At 44.9% G+C, this 19,884-nt stretch overlaps 1 protein-coding gene across 4 annotated transcripts; it reads right to left on the bottom strand.

Annotated features, from left to right (window-relative positions):
* Positions 1-987: 987 nt before the first annotated feature.
* On the bottom strand, positions 988-12,052 carry LZTFL1 (leucine zipper transcription factor like 1). Of its 4 annotated transcripts, XM_051611754.1 has the most exons (11): positions 11,972-12,018; positions 10,680-10,765; positions 10,353-10,477; positions 9,686-9,880; positions 8,988-9,048; positions 8,063-8,131; positions 6,501-6,566; positions 6,280-6,357; positions 3,380-3,553; positions 2,802-2,905; positions 988-1,954 (listed from the first exon to the last, which is right to left on the bottom strand). In XM_051611754.1, exons 2-11 carry the CDS (start codon positions 10,695-10,697, stop codon positions 1,936-1,938), a joined length of 909 nt encoding a protein of 302 aa, XP_051467714.1. In that variant the 5' UTR covers positions 10,698-10,765; positions 11,972-12,018; the 3' UTR covers positions 988-1,935. The 4 variants fall into 4 exon arrangements, with proteins under 4 accessions (XP_051467714.1, XP_051467715.1, XP_051467713.1 ...); XM_051611755.1 differs by lacking the exon at positions 10,680-10,765 and having other exon boundaries at positions 11,972-12,052; XM_051611753.1 differs by lacking the exon at positions 11,972-12,018 and having other exon boundaries at positions 10,680-11,916.
* Between the last annotated feature and the right edge of the window lie 7,832 nt (positions 12,053-19,884).

The following is a 19,884-nucleotide window of genomic DNA, read 5'->3' as shown; positions in this document are numbered from 1 at the left end:
GGTTATCAAACTCAGTGTTTCCATTTTGCACTGCATCATTCTCTACAAGATTTGCCTTATTCATTATAGGACATAACAAGGTCTGTAACCACACTTGCCTACAGCAAACTTACTTCATGAAGATTACTACTTTCTTGTTGATGCCTATCAGAGACAACATTTTAGCTAGATCAACAGCCGAAGATATATCAGAAGAGAAGAAAACCAGCAGAAATAATGAGATTCTCTGCCTTTCTTCACCCTTTGCTTGCCATTTTAGAAACAATAATTAAGCTCATTAAAAGGAGTGTCATTACAAAAGCACACACAATATTCACCCAGACAAGTATACCTGTTGGTATCAACATAATTGATTTGAGGAAGCACAGGCCAGAAAGCTCTTTGGTACATTCCTATTAAGAACATAACATTTTAGTGACTGTACAAGAAGCAAAATAATACCTTTCATTAATTCACCTGACACTGCACGAGGAATATGCCCATGAAGCCCTATCACACTACAGCAATAATATCATGCTACAGACAGGACTTTATCTCAGACAACCTTGCTTAACCAGTGGGGGAAAAAGGAAAACAAAAGAATTTGTGGACTGCAGAAGTATGGCAGGTTTGAGCGGAGCATCACTGCTTGAGGAATTTTAACAGCTTTGCCCATCTAAGAAAGAATGAAAAAAAACAATCCATTTCAGTTCAAGCAGCTGCTGAGACAAACACTGTGAAATGCCAGTTTCTGTACCATCCACACATCCACACCAGCCCTTTCCCAGCCCTGCCACTGGTACACTTTTTTGTGTACAAATGGCTGTGTACAGCCAAACAGCTGTTTGACATGGTGTGCCTTTGGGCACCAATCTGTAACTTACATGTTTGCATTTCTAGCAAGATTCTCTACTGGTCTGATTTCTACAGATACTAAAAAAAAAATAAAAAATAAAAAAAAGCTATACAAAAGATTCCTATTAAAAAAAGAGCTTCTTAAAGATAAAGTGTTTGAAAACAGAATGGTTTATTTGAAATAAACACAACATACACACAAACAGGGACAGACGAAAAAGTAGAATACAGTAGTAAGAGGCTTCCAGATAAACACAAGGCAAAGGAGCACAAGCAAGAGTTGGGAGAAGGAAGCGGGTCTCTGGTGAGGTTACAATAGGGAAAGATGAAAATATCTAAAAATAACTTACTTCTCAAGAAAGCTGCTCCATTAGCAACTTTCCTATGCTTTTAGAGATTATAATCTTGAAGCTAAGAGTACTGGCAAGTACTGTATTCTGGTGTTCAAATTTGTTATAAACAAATTCAAGTGAAAAAGTATAACTCTGATTGGTGGCTTTATTTGAAAGGGTCCAACATTTCTGCTAAAAGCATATTTACCTCACTATCTAATGAACACCCTCAAGCAAAATGTTACAGACCACGTTTTGCTGAGGTATGAGATGTCCAGTGTCAAATAATATTTCAGAACCTGCATGTTTATTTTTTTTCCTCCTACTTTTTCCTACTACCGATGCAAGTTCCACATACAATGCCATTCCATGGCTACATTAACTATACAAAAGTAACAATGGGAGTTTCCACTTCAAAGACATCAAAAAAAAAACCTCTAATGTTTATTTTTTCCTTTTTTCTTTTTCTTTACAAAAATAAACTCCTTTATTTGTAGAGAATGGTTTAAGGTCTTCAATAAGCTTGCTTGATATTTCTGAAGGAATGTCAATGGTTAACAACTAAAGACATGACTACAGTAATGAATAACTATAAATTGTAGGTTTATAAGGAGTAGACAGGAGTTTCAGCATCTTATCAGTATTTATAAAAAGTTTAAGCACTAGAAGCAAAAATTATACTATTCAAAACAAAGATTTTCAAAAAATAGTACCAGTCTACATTTTTTTGTCTACGGCAGCCTCTGATAGATCAGATATTCTTGGTGTTTTAGTCCTCTGGCTCGTATCTGAGGATTAAAAAATATAAACAGAAATATAATCATTAGAACAAGAGTAAAAAATATCAGAGACATTTTTTCTCTAAAGAAAACATGAAACCCAAGCAACAAATTGCTGCCGCTAGTGACACATTCCTGTCAAAGCTCCCTGTTCCACTTAGGGCACAGACAAAGGTATATACCTTTTAGACTATTATCTCCATTTAAAATTGGCCAGTTTACCAAACAGTAGATGAGGGAATGACCAGGAACCTACTCACAAATCCCAAAATACAGGTAGGAGCTTAAAGAGAAGTTTTAAGTTCCACCTCAGTCCTCCTCCAGCTTAGGTGTAAGGCAATCCATGTTGCCAAAGATCCCTTAGCACTTGCACAATGAGAGTCTTCTACACAATACAATGGCCAGGGTGCATTTTTCTTTCCTCAACACAGGCCTAACCCTGCTTATGTTCTGTGGACTTCTCATTCCCATAAATAAGTGTAGGAGAAATAAGATAATGCTGAAGCATCTGGTACATCTGCAATCTGTATCTCTGTGTGTAGCACCTGGGGGCTTATCTACTACATCCATTAATATTTTGTATTCTCTCCATACTAAATTATCTCATTACTTGCTACACAGTAGCTGCTGTTGCACGCATCAGTCCTATTCACCTGGCACCCACTAGAAGGATTGGCTTGTCAAAAATCAGGCAACAGCCAACTAGAAACTGTAAAGTAGACTATACATTTTCCCTTAAAAAGAGTGTATATTCCAATATTACATAGGAAGCATCACAGTTATAAAAACAAAATGGGAGTAGAACATGGATCCAGAATATGGATCCAGTTTGGACAGAGAGAACAGCACCACCTACTTGGAAAGCTTCTTACGTAGATCCTTTATCTGTTCATTCTTCTTAGTGAGAATCTCCTTCATGTTGCGATAGGCAGCTGTTTGCTGAAATTTCTTCTCCAATTCCTATGTAATAACAACACCAACATATTCTTTACATATTGTGAAAACTAGGCTAAATATGCCTCTTTAAAAAGATCACTTGCTTTTCCTCCTCAAGTTTCAGAATAGCAGTTTCTCTAACTTGTTCAAATTTAGGTAAGTCAGCTAGCAGATTCAAATATTACTGAGAAAGGCAGAGAAACACAAGCTTTATTTTCTAATGAAATCAGAATAAAAATCTTCTGAAGACTGTGTATACACTTTTCATTCAAAAAACTTCTATGCAGACAAACACGCAATTTTAAAGTTATCTATACTCACACAATTAGTTGTGGTTTTGCTGTTTTATGTACAATATGTTTTTCCACTGAATAACAAAAATACACTGGCATAAGAGTGATCAGTAAATCCCACATCCTGTAGTGGGTGACTTTTAAATTACTAAGCAGTGAAAATGTGAGTAAGGATGTCACCTTTACATAACAACAAAATGCTAACCTTTTCAGCTGTGGACAGCTGATCCTGAACCCTAAGCAAGTCATGCTTTGTTGTCATCAAGTTCTCTTCCAAGAATTTCTGGTTTGCAGTAGAGTCATTCAGAGTCTTCTCAAACTGGGATTTCAAAGCTGCCACTTTATTCTCCAGCTCAGTGATATCCTGGTTTGTATCAGCCTTCAAAAGGAGAAATGTTTTAAATATGTCAAATGCAAGAGAAGAAATATTTTAAATGTCAAGTGCAAAATTCCAGATAAAGTGGGAACACCTTACTTTTTAATAATTCTGTTTGTGCTATTCCCATGAAGTCTAAATTAGAAGTAATTTTTTTAAGTTAAAGCACCAACCAATGTACAACTTTAAAAAATTGTTAATAAATGCATTTTAAAGATGGCTGGAATGGCTTCTCTGCCAAGTTGAGATTTCAAAATCTTGTACTTCTTTAAAAATCAGGCAAAGTCACAGGATGAAGCATATCACAAGGAGCTATTGAGCATACTGAAGTAGTAAATTAAAGTCTGAATGTCTATGCTATCATGTATTTCTAAAGCAGCTAAAATATCACAGGCATTTCAAAAAAACACTAGTGTAACACAGGGCAGGAAAGGATGAAAGTGTTAAGGCTTGTATTATCAGGTCCTGATACTGCACTGTTCTCAGAGAAGTTTCAAACAGAGCCTTTACAGTTGCTTGTGAAGCAACTTCCCTATTTCCATGTGAGAATAAACAACCCAGACTCTTCTGGACCATCAGTTCTGGGTCACAAAGCATCATATTCCTGTAACTGTTCTAAGGATTTCCATTTTTAAAAAACCCTCTCAGGTTTAAAAGCTCACCTTCAACCTCTCAAAAGTATAATGGCTCAGGATGAGGCTGAACCAGAAGCACTTTAAAACCAACAAAAATCTAAAACTATGGAAGCTCTGCTCCTTTTTCTATGTGGAAGGTAAGATTTGAGCATAGGAAACCACTTGATAACAGTACCTGTACAGAAAAAAAGCTTATTTTGAATTTTGAGACAGAGGCCAAGGTTGTGATGCTGAAAGGCACTACATAGCATTATTTGCTTCAGATCAGAACAGACAGTTATCTAAACTGTGGTATAAATCAATCGTGTACAAAATTCTAAATCCTCAAAGCTAAAGTGACCCAACAAGCAGTTAAGTTACTCCCAAACCAGGATTCACACTTAGCGTGTGGAACCATTGAACTACTTTAAAAACTTAAAAGTAACTAACTTAAAAAAGTATTAAACTACTTTAAAAAATAAGGTAGAAACCTGCTGAGCTAAGAGTTGATCCTTGAAGAACCATTGTGATTGGGAAGTAATTTGTCCAAAGAATTTGAAAGCTATTCCTTTAATTAGCATTCATATGATGTTATTGGCGCTCATCTTATTAAAATATGGAGTGAAACCAGATACAATCTGGCATTTTCTCCAAACAACTAATACATTAACTGAATAAATAAAGTAGTGCATTTCAGCTCTATATTTACCAGCTAGTTTTAACAACATATATATGTCTGTAAACAGAACATGTAAGAGCTGCAAAAGAAACTGACAGATTAGAGAGAGCAAATTAGGACATGAAAGCTGAAGATACTTAGCAGCCCTGACATTGAGGCCCATTCATGTTTAACCAGAAAATTAGGAGATTTGGTTCCAGTCTTTTAAACTACAAACACTATTATCCAGGATTTAATAAACGCCTTTAATATTTTAAACCTTTAATAATGTAAGGCTTAACAAAACAGATAAAGAAAATATTTGCCATGACTGATAAATAATAAATAAATGATAAATTATAAATACCACATTAAATAATACTATTGAATAGATTCTGAAAGTCACTAAATAAAATTAAAACATATGAAGAAAGCTGAGTACATACCATAAACCAGTTAGAAAGCAAAATAAAAAGAAATCAGGATTAAAATATGAAAATTAAAGTGGAAATGTTTTATGATATTGAGCTTCACTTCCAAACCTGTAAATACTGCAGAAACTTTAAACAGCTGGTGTCTTAAAATAATGCAGTGTTCTAATTTTGTTAAGAGTTTGAACTGAAACATTTTAAATTTAAGAAACAAATCACACAAGAACAAAACTTCAGAAAATTCTGATTATTGACAAAATAAGGGCACAATTTTTAAAAAAAAAAACTAAGGTGACCAGAACAGACTTATCTGTCTCAACCTGGATGATTTATACCTTCTCATGTCTTTTTTTCTCTGCAGCAGCAACTCATCATGTTTGAATCCTTGTTTACAAAAAAGACTAAGAACCTCAAGTAGTAAAACTAAACAGTAAATAATTTTTGACAGTAGGCTAGTATGAGTAGAACTACATAAAAATAAAAAATCTGTCATGTGATCCATTATCACTGACATTTGTCACAAAACTGAAATTGACGCGTACGAACATAGAACACTTACATGTAAGTATTTTAGGTTTTTAAAGTCTGGAGAAGGAGCAAGTCGGGCTTGTTCATGTCAATATCAAGTGTGACAAATGCTTGAAAGAATTAGTGTTTTATTGTTGCTATAAAAACCAGGTTAGACAGCATTCTTTCACTAGTAAATGGAAGAAACAAACATAAATAAATTTTCAGCTGTTAATAAAATATCACCTCTGAAAAGATGAACTCTGGAATAATACTTTCTGATAATAATTTATCATAGCTTAAGTGACACAAAATTCATATAATAAAATCAGCTAATGTTCTGGATTATCTGCTGACAGACCAGCAGGAACAGACAATGTCAGAGGGAACATGATGATGCTAACTGGAACTTTTGCATTTGCCAGAAATGAAACACACCATACAGACCAACTTTTTAGATATACAGGCAACAGTTGTGTTAAACAGAGCTGGGGAGTGGGGGGAATCAATTATCTTTACCTTTTGATCTCCTTGGATCATCTGTAAATCCCTCAGTGACTTCTCTAGTTTGGACTTTTCATCTAGGGCAGCTGTAGCCTGTGATAAGTTGAAAATTTTAAACCTCAGAAACATATTTTAATTGATAACATAAGAATAATAACCAGGGGATACTTTTATATATATATATATATTTAAAATATGTAAACAGCTCTAAGTATCCAAGCTTACAGGGAATTTACCTGTGTTTCTATGGTCTTGAGTCTGACCTTCAATTTCTCATTCTCTTCTTGGAGACAGGCAACTGTCTTTGGGTTAACAAAGAAGAAGTTTGTGAACGCTCTTGTGCTACTTTGAATTTTCCAAATATTCCAAGAAAACACACCCCATAGCTTAGGAAGGCAAACAAGCTTCTAAATGCCTATGAAAATAGCCTTCCTAAGAAATGAGTAATTCATTTATTTATTGTGTTTCCTGCCTGAGTCAGCAAGAAATTAAAGTTTCCAATTATACTGTAATACATAGGATAGTTCATTTAAGTTTGGCACATGCTTTACTGAATTGAGATTAGTGAGCTCAGATCTTGTTAGTACCAAGATTCCTGACAAAGAAAACTGCATGTTCAGAAAAGCAAATCTCGTTGCTGCCCATCATTTGTCTTTTCAATCAACAGGCAAATAAGAATTTATCCATAGTTTTTGTTTAAGAGACAAACACCAGATAACTGCATATCACATTCTGTGTCACAGGAAGAAACCATGTTTTTTATCAGAATAAATTCACCAGATGAACTCTGAAATATTTTTGAGGAAAAAAATAAATAAAAAGGCATCAGATGCACATATTCAACAAAACACTGTTATGAATCACAGACTCATAGGGTGGCTTGGGTTGGGAAGGACCTTCAAGATCATCTCATTCCAACTCCCTTGCACTAGATTAAGTTGCTCAAAGCCCCATCCAGCCTGGTCTTGAACACTTTCAGGGAGGGGGTAGCAACAGATCTTGAGATTACTTTTGAAAGACAATTACATTGATCTACAAGTAAAACACAGCTGAATTCTTGAATGCTTCAGCTATCTTAATGGACCATTTTGGTAATGGATGTTAGAAGACAGAGAACACCGCTCCTTGCTAGATTACTTGACTGCCCAGAATGTAAAAGCACATTGTAAGAAGTGTGGATTTTTTAAAAAGTGCAGTTGAACTAAATGAGTTCACCAGCTAATAAAAATTATCAATAACATCAGCTACTAGAGTGTGCTTTGTAATTCTGAAAACCTGTAGCAAATGAAAAACCAGACATTTTCAAAACCAGTAAATTCCAACTTTTTAAAGTGCCTGTTTACTTAGGAGGACTTTAACCAATTAACAAAAACAAAGACTGAAATGTAACAGGATGGACTTTGAATGATAACAGAAACTGGCTAATAACCTAATCATTTCAGCCAGCTACATAATTTAATTTATTTCCTTGTTGAAAAAACCAGCCAACTACATGGAACATACTAAATACTCTTTTCTACTAATTTATCTCGTTAAATGGAATAATAAATAATTACAAAAGCCAAAAAGCGTTCACTATTGCAATACACGTTAAAGACCAGAACTGCATGATAAATTTAAGATGCTTTTCAATATTTATTAACTTATTAGCATTTCACTTCACATTGTGCAGTACATTACCTTGATGTCTACATAATGACAGGCACATTATATACATATATTACTGTACAGCTCTCCAGTTCAGCTGAATAAGCAGAATGGTCATTAATCACATCGGCACAAACAGACAAGTTCTTACCTTGGTTAGCAGCTCTGACCCACCTTCATTTAACGGAGCCAGTTTTGGTTTCATGAGATCTGTACTGGGCTAAATAAACAATAAAGGTTAAAAAATTAAATTATACAGATTTCTAGGAGGAAGAAAGGTATTCCTTTAGTCTGTAAAATAACAATTGACACTCAATTCAGAATGACCCTTTATTTCCAGCTCAGTTTTACTGATACCTTGGCTTCTAAGTTATATCATTCACTTCCAGCTAAAGTTAACCAAATACACTGCATAGAGACATAGAAGGATTGCAAATCTGAATTTACAAAAGACTACCAATAATGCAGCAACCAAAATTAAAAAAAATACAGGAAATAGAAAAAATGTGAGTGATTCCAAGTGGAAAAAATATTTACACAGCTCAAAATCGCTTTCTTCTTTTAAGTATTCCAACTGAAGATAAATTAACTAAATACACGTTCAGGCTACAAATAAAATCAAGTGCAACCATAATCATACAAGATAAGCCAGAGTTGTATCTGTGTTGTGGAATCTTCTCAGCTCTGGACTTTGGGTCAAAGCCTTCGGACAAGCGAATCTCCCAGTCCTACCCCCATTTCCAGAGGAAAAGGAACCCAGGAGCAGACCTTCCAACACATCCCTGGTGAGGCCAACTTTGGGATGAGGATTATGAGACACATCCAGGGTGTGCAGAATCCACAATCTGGTAACAGCCACTGCAATTCAGTGTAAGCTTATTGCCAAACTGCAAAATGCTCCTTTTTGGAGCAGTAGTTTTCAAATTTATTTTTTTTTTTCCAAAAGGGCAGGGGGGGTTTTGGTTTTTGCTTGTTTCTTTGCTTTTCTCTCTTAAGCACAGTCAGTACTAAATATTTTAAACATGTCTTAACTCCACATGACATTTGATTGTGATCTGATTAAAAGAAAACTCTACCTTCTTGTTTGAAGATGTAAATTCTGACTTTTCAAATTCAGCAACTTGTTCCAACAGTTCTCTTGAAAAGAAAAATAAAGGGAGGCATTTATATCACATTACTATTAAAAGAGCTATGCTATGAAACACTTTTTACCAAGCTGATGCTATGCTCTTCACTGCATGTAAGAGTACAGAATCAAGTTCTATGCAAATACAATAAATGCAACAGAGCATGCCCTGCAATGGCACAGTATATGCACTACAACTGCACAATGTAGCATCCCTGAGTCAAATAGAATCTATTCAGAACAGAAAGGCTTTTAAATCAAATCCTCTCATCTGCTCTTAACTGACTAATTCAATTAAGAATATAATGGAATCACGGAATTCTCAGAGCTGGAAGGAACCTCTAGAAATCATCTAGTCCAACAGGACTAGACAGGACTGCCTAGAGCACATTCCTAAGGACTGCATCCAGACAGGTCTTGAATATCTCCAGAGAAGAAGACTCCACAACCTCCCTGGGAAGTCTGTTCCAGTGCCAATAAATATTACCAATATAAACATCTTCCTGACAAATGTGAAATTACTCTGTACACTTTACAGATGCAAGACTTGAAAACAACCTATTGTTACAGGTTTCTGTGGTTAGGAGAAGAATGCAAATCATCTTTCTCACAACTGACAGACACTCTGTAGAGCCCAAGGTGTGTTACCGATTCTCCAGCTCGGAGATGTCCGTCTGTAACTTGAGGTACCATTTCTCAGCCTGTGAAAAGAGCTGCCGCAGAAGCAGCACGTTGGTGTAAGCTGTGTTGATGAACTCCGACTCCACTTCGCTGTGCACAATGGTCCGCAGTCCATCCAGCATGTCTGTCACCTCATCAACTGTGAAGGTCTCCTCAACGAGCCTGAGCAGAGCAGCCAAGAGGAGTCACAACTGGCAAAGGTCACCACTTTGCATTGTTATGAGACCTCACCACACAGCTATTGCTCTTATAAAATGCAGTGTCCTTCTGAAAACATCCCCTCTCGGTCGTTACTAGATGGTCATGGCATCACTAATCGCTCCTGGTAGTTAAACTTTCTCTTGGAAACATCACCAGCACCCGTGGGACTTCTGCTACACTATTACATACAATTTGGACAGTAGAAGCAATTATAAAGCTCTAATGCCTATCTTAATCCCTAAGAGTTTGGACAACTTAGCTTTCAAAGGACTTGACCTGTAGCCTTGGGAAAATGACTGGGTCTTTCTTCCTCACTAAGAACGTACAAATATAAATGGAGAAAACACACTCCCTAAAGCATTTAAACCTGCAGCTGTTGCTGACGTGTTTTGCTTCATCCTTGCTTAGAACCACCACCACCCTCCCCTGGTACCTGCTGTCCTTAAGGTCCTGAAAACAAGAATCCACTGTTTTGAGACACAGGCCACGCTTGAAACGAGCAAAGCGCATGTAGCTGACCACTTCATTCTGGTGGTGCTCATTAAGGCCCAGCTCTGCCTGTGGGTGAGGATGCAAGCACAAAGATAAACACACAGTGAAAGAAGGGAAAAGGAGCACAAGTACTGTGAAGGCTTGCTTTCTGACTGCTTTCTGTGCCTGCTTGCATAAGGTCATCGTGTTAACCTGGATGTCAAAAGACAACCATATCTTCACACGTGCAAACCTCCCATCCTGCTCCCCCTTTAAAAGCACCACTTACTTGGAAGCAAGTCCTCATGGAACAGTAGTACCCTCAGAAAGTCACAAAAATCAGAGACATTCGGAGAGGATCAGAACCAGATCCCACTGCAGGGGAGAGGAAGCTCTTGGATAAATTTGTCTTTGTATTACACAGTCACACGTATCAAGTAGCTGAATGATGAAGTTTTATTGATATACTGACAAAAATGCACTGGAAAGTATGTTATGTTTCTTTGTTACTTTGCAGTTAAAACTGGAGACTTCCCATATAGTCTTCAGTGAGAATCTGAAATTATTTCTCAACAGCTTGTTGCCCAGAAAGAAATATTCCCAGGGCAAATGAAGAAGGAAGTGTTTTTAGATCCTGCTAACTAGCCCTTCTATGCAAGCCGAGTGTCTGAGCTAGTACTGCTGACATTGGAGACAGCAATGGAGCAACTGAGGCAAAACTGCTGATTTGATCGCAGCAGTGCAGGGCAGCTCCAGGTAGAATGCAGTCCTGTCATACCTGCATGAGCAATACTGAGAACAGGAACACAGATCTTGACTGCCTGGACTTCTTTCACTAAAGAAGTTATTCCTAATAGCCAACCTAACTCTCCCCTGGTGCAAGTTGAGACCATTTCCTCTTGTCCTATCTCTTGTGACTGGGCAGAAGAGACCAACACCCGCCTCACTGCAACCTCCTTTCAGGGAGCTGCAGAGAGGTCTAAGGTCTCCCCTCAGCCTCCTTCCCTCCAGGCCAAACAACCCCTGTTCCCTCAGCTGCTCCTCAGGAGACTTGGGCTCTAGACCCTGCCCTGCTCTGGACACGCTCCAGCACTAACAGTTTGATTAACATTCTCTTCGCTGTTGCCGAGTTTTCTGTAGGGGAAAAGCTTCTCTTCGTTACGGACAGAAAGTAAGGCACACGCCAACCACATCGACACACGGACATAAACCTAACACATAGATAGATAAACAAACCAACAAGCGCAGACCAAAGCCGCTCGTGATCTCCGAGCGCAGCTAAGCAACCGGGGCATCGGGTCCCGCAAAACCCTCCAGCGGGCTCCCACAGGGGCGGCACGGGTGCCCAGGACGGCGGGGGGCAGCAGCCGCGCCCTGGAGCGGCCCCCGCACCTCGACGGGCCGCCTCTGCTCCGCAGGACCCGGCCGGGCCGCCTCCCCCGCTCCTCCGCCCGGACTGCGGGCCGGCCGAGCCCTGCGGAGAGCCTCCTCACGCCGCTGGGGAGCGAGGCTGGGCCAGGCGGCGCCGCCACCCCCGGCCCGGCAGGCAGGGCGGCCCAGGAGGGCGGCCCCGCTACTCACCATGGCGGCCCCGGCCCGGCGCTGCGCGGTTGCTACGGGCTCGCGGTTGCCATGGAGAGCGCAGCCTCGCGAGCGCCTTCGCCGCGCTCCCATTGGCGGCGGCCGGCCCACGTGACCCGCCGCCGGGCCCTGCGCAGCCGCGGCCCCGTCGCCCCGCCCCGCCCCGCCCGCGGCCTGTGCGGGCCGCCCGGGAGGCCTCCCGGGATGGAGGCCCCGCAGCCTCCCGGGGCAGCCTGTGCCGGGGCTCGGCCGCCCTCGCCGTGACACGGTGTTTCCCGAGGGGCCGGGGGAACCTCCGGTGTCGGTCCCTGTCACCTCTGGTCCCGTCACTGGGCACCACTGGAAAGAGCCTGGCCCCACCCCCTGCCCCCCGCTGCAGGTATTTATTGATGCACACGGAGAAGATCCCCCTGAGCCTTCTCCAGGCGGGACCATCCCAGCTCTCTCGGCCTCTCCTCGTGGGAGGGATGCTCTGGCCCGTCATCTCTGTCACCTGTTGCTGGGCTCTCTCCAGTAGCTCCACCTCTTCTTTGCCCTGGGGAGCCCAGCACTGGACATGGTGTTCCAGGCGTGGGCTCTCCAGGGGCCTGGCCTGCTGGAGTCTCTGCCTGGGGAAGGCGCAGCCGGTTCTGGGCTCAGACAAGAGTCATAGCTTGTAGCTGTGGATCATTTGCTCTTCTGTGACAGAACCTGAACTCCGAGCTTTGCTTATAATGCTCTGGGGATGGAGAGATGCAGACAGGATGGCTAGTGCTTAACAATACCAGAACTCGGGCACTCCTACATTTAGATTGGCTTCTGCTCCATAAAGCAAACAACAAAAACCAAAGCAGCAAACAAAAATCAGAGCGATAATTGACTTTAAAGCCAGATGGAGGATACAACAAGGCAGTCAGTGCCCTTTTCCCTGCAGCATCCATGTGGGCTCAAGGATGAGGAGTTTGTGCTGTGTGATGTATTTTAAAAAACAGGAAAGGATCAGAGTCTTAGTGTTAACATGAAATGCAGTGTTGTTTTTGCATCCTAGTGTTAGAAGCATGGTGTTGGGTTTAGTGTTCTTCTCACATCCTAGCGTTAGAACAGTTTTGTTGGGGTGTTTTTTAGGCTGTGAACCCTGGACTACCCAGCCAGTGGGGAAACGGGAGGGAACTTTGCATCAGAAATAGGGAATATAAACCGCTATTCACCTTACTGTGGGTGTGCCTACTTGTTTAGGTCACCCTTTCTTGCAAGAGTGTAAATAAATTGTGCCTCGCTGAAGGATCTGCTTGGGCCTGTTCATTGGCACGACAGACATTTCTCACCTTAGTCATAGCATGGCTTTACAAATCAATGTTAATGGGCTCTACCTATAGGTGATAATCCATCCACGTATATGTTTTCAATATCTGTTCACAGCAGCCATAAAAATGACTTCTACATCTCCTTGCTAAAGTTGGAAGAATATAAAGAGAGTCTAATCTGGCCCATCCGTTTATGCGCTCCTACCAACACTTTTTAATCTTCAAACTACACGACAAACGCTGTGCTCCAGTGATACGGTTGCACTTCAATAAGTACAACCAAGGAACTGGGAGGCTGTAATTTCATTCCAGAAGAAATAATCACCCGAGATGAGGTGAGGCAATTGCCAGGGAGTTTCTGGGCACAAAAGAAACCCACAGGACCGTGCAGGTATCTTTACTCAGACGTTCTGATCTGTCAGCTGTCAACTGTGTCAGCTGGAGCAAAATGCTGAGCTTCAGCTCTCTGCCCATGAACCAGGAATGACTCTGCTCCAGCACTGGGCAGACGTGGTGTAGAGGAGTTCCCTGAACTGATGAAAACACTTTGAGACACCTGCCTCAAAAGCACTTTGTATGTGCCAGGCATCACATGGCTTGGCAGCAGTAAAATGTTAGCCCCAAGATGTCTCCATCGGTGTCTTACTGTTGGGATGTCGCTGGGAGGTTGGCCTGTGGTGCAAAAGGATTCCTTTCAAAGACTCGGGGGCTGAAATGGCAAGATTATTTTAACCATGGGCGTGTTACCAAACTGGATTTCCTTGCGTTTTGCTTCTAGTTCACGTGCAGGCAGTGGGAAGAAAAAAGCCAGCAGAAGTAGGTACTGGCTGAAGCCCCTTTTCATTGGCAGCAGTAACAGTGGCTCTCAGCTGGCAGCATGAGGACACCAGGCTGCAGCTCTTGATGCCCTAAATGCAACCTTAAGACTACTTCCGTCTCTGTACAATGTACATAACTCCCTGGCTTTGGCCATGCCATGAATTATCAAGCAGATCCCTAGGGCACTTTTTTCCTTGTTTCTTTTATTACTAGAAAAGAAGAAGCAAGAAGTCCTTTGCATCTGGGTAGCCCCATCTGTAATTTCATCCCACTGCCAGGCCCAGGTGGTTTCAGCTGTGGCCAGTGCATGGCCACCTAGGGCAGGGGACAGCCCCCAGGGCCTTTTGGGCATGGGGACTGTCTTGGGGCCAGCACCCCAAAAGCCTTCCTCTGAAGAGCAGAGCTTCCTCTAGAAGAGCAGCAAAGCTGATGAAGGGTCTAGAGTGCAAGCCTTCTGAGGAGTGCCTGAGGGAACCAGATAGTTTAGTCTGGAGGAGTCTGAGGGGAGACCTCCTCACTCTCTACAGTGACCTGAAAGGATGCTTCAGCAAGGTGGGAATCACCCTCTTCTGTGCAGTTGTCCCCTGCCCATGGCGGCCATGCACTGGCCACAGCTGAAACCACCTGGGCCTGGCAGTGGGATGAAATTACAGATGGGGCTACCCAGATGCAAAGGACTTCTTGCTTCTTCTTTTCTAGTAATAAAAGAAACAAGGAAAAAAATGCTCTAGGGATCTGCTTGATAATTCATGGCATGGCCAAAGCCAGGGGGTTATGTACATTGTACAAACAGAGATGGAGGTAATCTTAAGGTTGCATTTAGGGCATCAAGAGTTGCAGCCTGGTGTCCTCATGCTGCCAGCTGAGAGCCACTGCAGGTACTGATCCACACGGAGAAGATCCCCCGGAGCCTTCTCCAGGGGGGACCATCCCAGCTCTCTTGGCCTCTCCTCATGGGAGAGATGCTCTGGCCCGTCATCTCTGTTTTTTAGGCGCAAGCCTTCTGAGGAGTGCCTGAGGGAACCAGATGGTTTAGTCTGGAGGAGTCTGAGGGGAGACCTCCTCACTCTCTACAATGACCCGAAAGGACACTTCAGCAAGGTGGGAATCACCCGCTTCTGTGCAGTTGCATGTGACAGGACAAGAGGACATGGCCTCAGGTTGTGCCAGGGGAGGTTTAGTTTGGTTACTATAGTGGTGGACTTGGCAGTGTCAGGTGAATGTCTGGACCCGATGGTGTACAAGGTCCTTTGCAGTCCAAACTGCAAGGGTTCTAAGATTCTATCACTCTGTGATGATTCTCTGAAGGATGCTGGGTGAAGGGGTGGCATGGGTGGCCCCATCACCCCCGCCCAGCCCCGTGTCACAGTGCCATCGCCTGGCAACGCAGCAGTCACAATGCCCTGGGACTGTATAAAAAGGAGCGTCCGCTGGTGCCTGCTGCCACAGCTGGCCTGAGACACCTGAGAGCAAGACCTTGGGGAGCCAGTGGAATTCCTTGGAGGGAGGAAGGCTGGAGGGTGTGGGAAGTTTTCGATGCAAGGCCAGCTCCCGGCAGGGCCACGTTCAAAGGCCATCTGATGGGTGGAAATGCTGCTTGAGCCCTCAGAGAACAGATGGCAGCTCGTCAGGAGATGAGAGGAACCACAAAGGCCAGTAGCTAGACCAAGGGAATGACTGAGGTTGACATGGGCTTGAGGCAAAACAGGGCTTGGGCATCTCCCGGGAGGCATGACCAGCCCTTGGGCTGAGGATGCAGGTCGTGCTCACGTGCTCAGGGAGCAGCCGATCGCCAGCTCTGCTGGGGTCAGGAAGGAATTTTCCCCCGGAGCAGATTGGCCCAGGTCCCCGGGGGTTTTTTGCCTTCCTCTGCAGCACTGAGCACGGCCCCTTGTCACGGCTCCTCGGGTCCCTCCTGGCTGGGTCACTGCCTGCTGCTCATGCACCACGAAGGTGGCCCCTGGTGCCCTGCAGCTGGGGGGAGGAAGGCTTTTTTTCCCCCAGGCGGGGCTGGTAAGTGTCCCCGGGGGTTTTTTGCCTTCCTCTGCAGCACTGAGCACGGCCCCTTGCCAGGGCTCCTTGGGGCCCTTTTGGCCAGGCCAGGTGCCTGCTGCTCCTGCTCCACCAAAGTGGCCCTCGTGCCCCGCATCCGGGGGGAGGAAGCTTTCTCAGACCCCCAGGGTGGGCCCCAAGGGTGGCCCCCGGGGGCTGCTTCTTGTCCTCTGTAGCACTGAGCAGCTCCCCCTGTCAGGGCTTCTCTGGGCCCTTCTGGCTCGGTTCTCTCCTGCTGCTCTGCCACCTCGGAGGCACCACTCGTGCCCTGGCTCTCTCAGGCTGTCCTTGCCATGGCCAGGAATCCCAGAGGAGCAATGTTGGGAGGCCAAGAAGGATGATGGGCATTGAGAAGTGGAATACTCTGGAAAATACCGCGCTCCTCCTCCTCCTCTTGTGTGAGTGATGGGCCCTCGTGAAATGCTTCCATTTCTCAGTCTTTAGGGTACAGGGACTTCTCAGGTGCTACAATATTCTTGGAGTTTGTCCTGCTAAGAGGTAGGTGGCATTGGTGATGGGCCTCTTTTCACAAGGCCTGAAGCAAGAGAAGAATTCAGAAGCACATGAGAGGAATTCTCAACGAGCTGTGGGAACGTTTTGGGTTCTGTTTTAGATGCCCTGGCTCTCTCAGGCTGTCCTTGCCATGGCCACCAGAGGAGCAATGTTGGGAGGCCAAGAAGGATGACTGGCATTGAGAAGTGCTGCACCAGGGAGGGTTTGATTAGCTGTGAGGGAAAAGGGCTTCACGGAAGGTTTGTCAAGCACTAGAACAGGCTGCCCAGGGAAGTGGTTGATTCACCATCCCTGGAGGTACTTAAAAGACCCGTAGATGTGCTGCTGTTCAGGGACATGGCTTAGTGGTGGATTTGGCAGTGTTAGGTTAACTTGGCAGAGTCAGGTTGGACTCCATGGCAGGCGGGTGGCATGGGGGCCTCGTCACATGCGTGTCATAATGCCGCCCCCTGGCAAGGCAGCAAGTGACCTGGGGCTGTATTAGAGGGGCTGCACCAGGGAGGATTGGATTTGCTGTGAGGGAAAAGGGCTTCACAGAAGGGTTGTCAAGCACTAGAACAGGCTGCCCAGGGAGCTGGTTGAGTCACCATCCCTGGATATGGTTAAGGTTCATTTGGATGTGGAGCTGGTGGATGTGGTTTAGTGGAGAACTCTGTAGAATAGAGATGATGGTTGGACTCAATGATCCCAAGGGTCTTTTCCAACCTGAATAGTTGCATGATTCTGTGATCCTAAGATGCTTAGGGCAGCAAGGAGGCCTCACAGTAAGCTTACTGCCCTTGACTTCAGGAGAGCAGGATTTCAGCCTCTTCAGGGATTTGCTTGAGAGAGTGTCATGGGGTAACATCCTGCTGGGAAGAGGGGCCCATGAAAGCTGGCTGATATTTAAGGATCCACCTCCGCCAGGCCCAAGAGCGATGCATCCCAACTATGGGAAAGCCAGGTAAAAACTCCAAGTGGCTGGTGTGGATGAGCCAGCAGCTCCTAAAAGCCCCTCAAACTGAAGCAGGAAGCATACAGAGAGTGGGAGCAAGGGCAGGTGCCTTGGGAGGACTACAGAGAGATTGTCCAAGCAGCTAGGGATCAGGTTAGGAAAGCCAAATCCCAGATGGCATTAAATCTCACCAGGGTCGCAAAGAAGAATAAGAAAGTCTTTTGTAGGTAAGTTGGGAATAAAGGACAAGCAGGGGGAAATGGAGGCCCTCTCCTGAAGGAAAGGGAAGAGCCAGGGATGCAGGGTATTGAGAAGGCTGAGGTTGTCAACGACTTCTCTGCATCAGTCTTGTCTGGTAAGTGATCCATTGCAAAGATCAGGTGAGTGCAAGGAATGGGAGGATGAAGTTCCCCCCACTGTAGGAGGAGAAACATGTTCATGACCATCAAAAGAACCTGAAGGTGAACAAGTCTATGGGACCTGATGAGATCCATCCATGGGTCCTGAGGGAGCCGGCGGATGCAGTTGCTGTCCATCCTATTTGAGGGGTTCTGGTGGCCTGGTGAGGTTCCCGCTGATTGGAAAAAAGGGAACATAGCCCCTGTTGTTAAAAAGGGGGAAAGGAAGACCCAAGGAACTACAGGGCAGTCAGGCTCACGTCTGTGCCCAGCAAGATTGTGGAGCAGATCCTCCTGGAAACTCTGCTAAGGCACGTGGAAAATAAGGAGGTGATTGGTGACAGCCACCATGGCTTCACTAAGGGCAAATCCTGCCTGTGCAATATGGTGGCCCTCTAGAATGTGGCTACAGATACGGTGGATAGTGGTAGAGCAGCTGATGTCATCCATCTGGATTTGTGCAAAGGATTTGTCTCCAAAGTGATATGACATGGATTTGACAGATGGACCACTTGGTGGCTAAGTACAGAGAGTTGTGGCCAACAGTTCAGTGTCCAAGTGGAGGTGATGAGTGGTGTTCCTCAAGGGTGCCCTCAGAGAACAGATGGCAGCTCCTGAGGACATGAGAAGAACCACCAAGGCCAACGGCAAGGCCAAGGGAATGATTTCTGGAGGAGCACTTGAGGAAGTGCTGAGCAGAGCTCTCTGGCCTCTTCCCCTGCAGAGCCAGGGGCAGCAGCTGCAAGAAGTGGGATGCAGAGATGTTGCCAGGGGTCCCTGTGCTTTGGAGCACCCCCTGGAGTCCTGCCAGGTGTGGGAAGGATTCTTGCCTCCAAGATCATTCACGCCAGGGGCATTTGGCCACTGTGGAAAGCCCCTGAGATGGCTCCAGTTGAGGGACAACAGATGGCTTGGGCATCTCCCAGGAGGCATGACCAGCCCTTGGGCTGAGGATGCAGGTCGTGCTCACGTGCTCAGGGAGCAGCCGATCGCCAGCTCTGCTGGGGTCAGGAAGGAATTTTCCCCCGGAGCAGATTGGCCCAGGTCCCCGGGGGTTTTTTGCCTTCCTCTGCAGCACTGAGCACGGCCCCTTGTCACGGCTCCTCGGGTCCCTCCTGGCTGGGTCACTGCCTGCTGCTCGTGCACCACGAAGGTGGCCCCTGGTGCCCTGCAGCTGGGGGGAGGAAGGCTTTTTTTCCCCCAGGCGGGGCTGGTAAGTGTCCCCGGGGGTTTTTTGCCTTCCTCTGCAGCACTGAGCACGGCCCCTTGCCAGGGCTCCTTGGGGCCCTTTTGGCCAGGCCAGGTGCCTGCTGCTCCTGCTCCACCAAAGTGGCCCTCGTGCCCCGCATCCGGGGGGAGGAAGCTTTCTCAGACCCCCAGGGTGGGCCCCAAGGGTGGCCCCCGGGGGCTGCTTCTTGTCCTCTGTAGCACTGAGCAGCTCCCCCTGTCAGGGCTTCTCTGGGCCCTTCTGGCTCGGTTCTCTCCTGCTGCTCTGCCACCTCGGAGGCACCACTCGTGCCCTGGCTCTCTCAGGCTGTCCTTGCCATGGCCCGGAATCCCAGAGGAGCAATCTTGGGAGGCCAAGAAGGATGATGGGCATTGAGAAGTGGAATACTCTGGAAAATACCACGCTCCTCCTCCTCCTCTTGTGTGAGTGATGGGCCCTCGTGAAATGGTTCCATTTCTCAGTCTTCAGGGAACAGGCACTACTCAGGTGCTACAATATTCTTGGAGTTTGTCCTGCTAAGAGGTAGGTGACATTGGTGATGGGCCTCTTTTCACAAGGGCTGAAGCAAGAGAAGAATTCAGAAGCACATGAAAGGAATTCTCAACGAGCTGTGGGAATGTCTTGGGTTCTGTTTTGGATACCCTGGCTCTCTCAGGCTGTCCTTGCCATGGCCCGGAATCCCAGAG

Source organism: Apus apus, chromosome 2 (assembly GCF_020740795.1).
Source record: "Apus apus isolate bApuApu2 chromosome 2, bApuApu2.pri.cur, whole genome shotgun sequence".
Classification (NCBI taxonomy): Eukaryota; Metazoa; Chordata; class Aves; order Apodiformes; family Apodidae; genus Apus; species Apus apus.
This window is presented reverse-complemented; position numbering and strand designations above follow the sequence as displayed.

Excerpts from the sequence above, each read along its gene's own strand:
- LZTFL1 (XM_051611752.1), bottom strand. The coding sequence starts at position 10,594 with ATGACCTTATGCAAGCAGGCACAGAAAGCAGTCAGAAAGCAAGCCTTC. Across the intron at positions 9,881-10,352 it reads CAGGACCTTAAGGACAGCAG|GCTCGTTGAGGAGACCTTCA; the intron begins GTACCAGGGGAG and ends TGCTCTGCTCAG. Across the intron at positions 8,132-8,987 it reads TTACATCTTCAAACAAGAAG|CCCAGTACAGATCTCATGAA; the intron begins GTAGAGTTTTCT and ends TTGTTTATTTAG.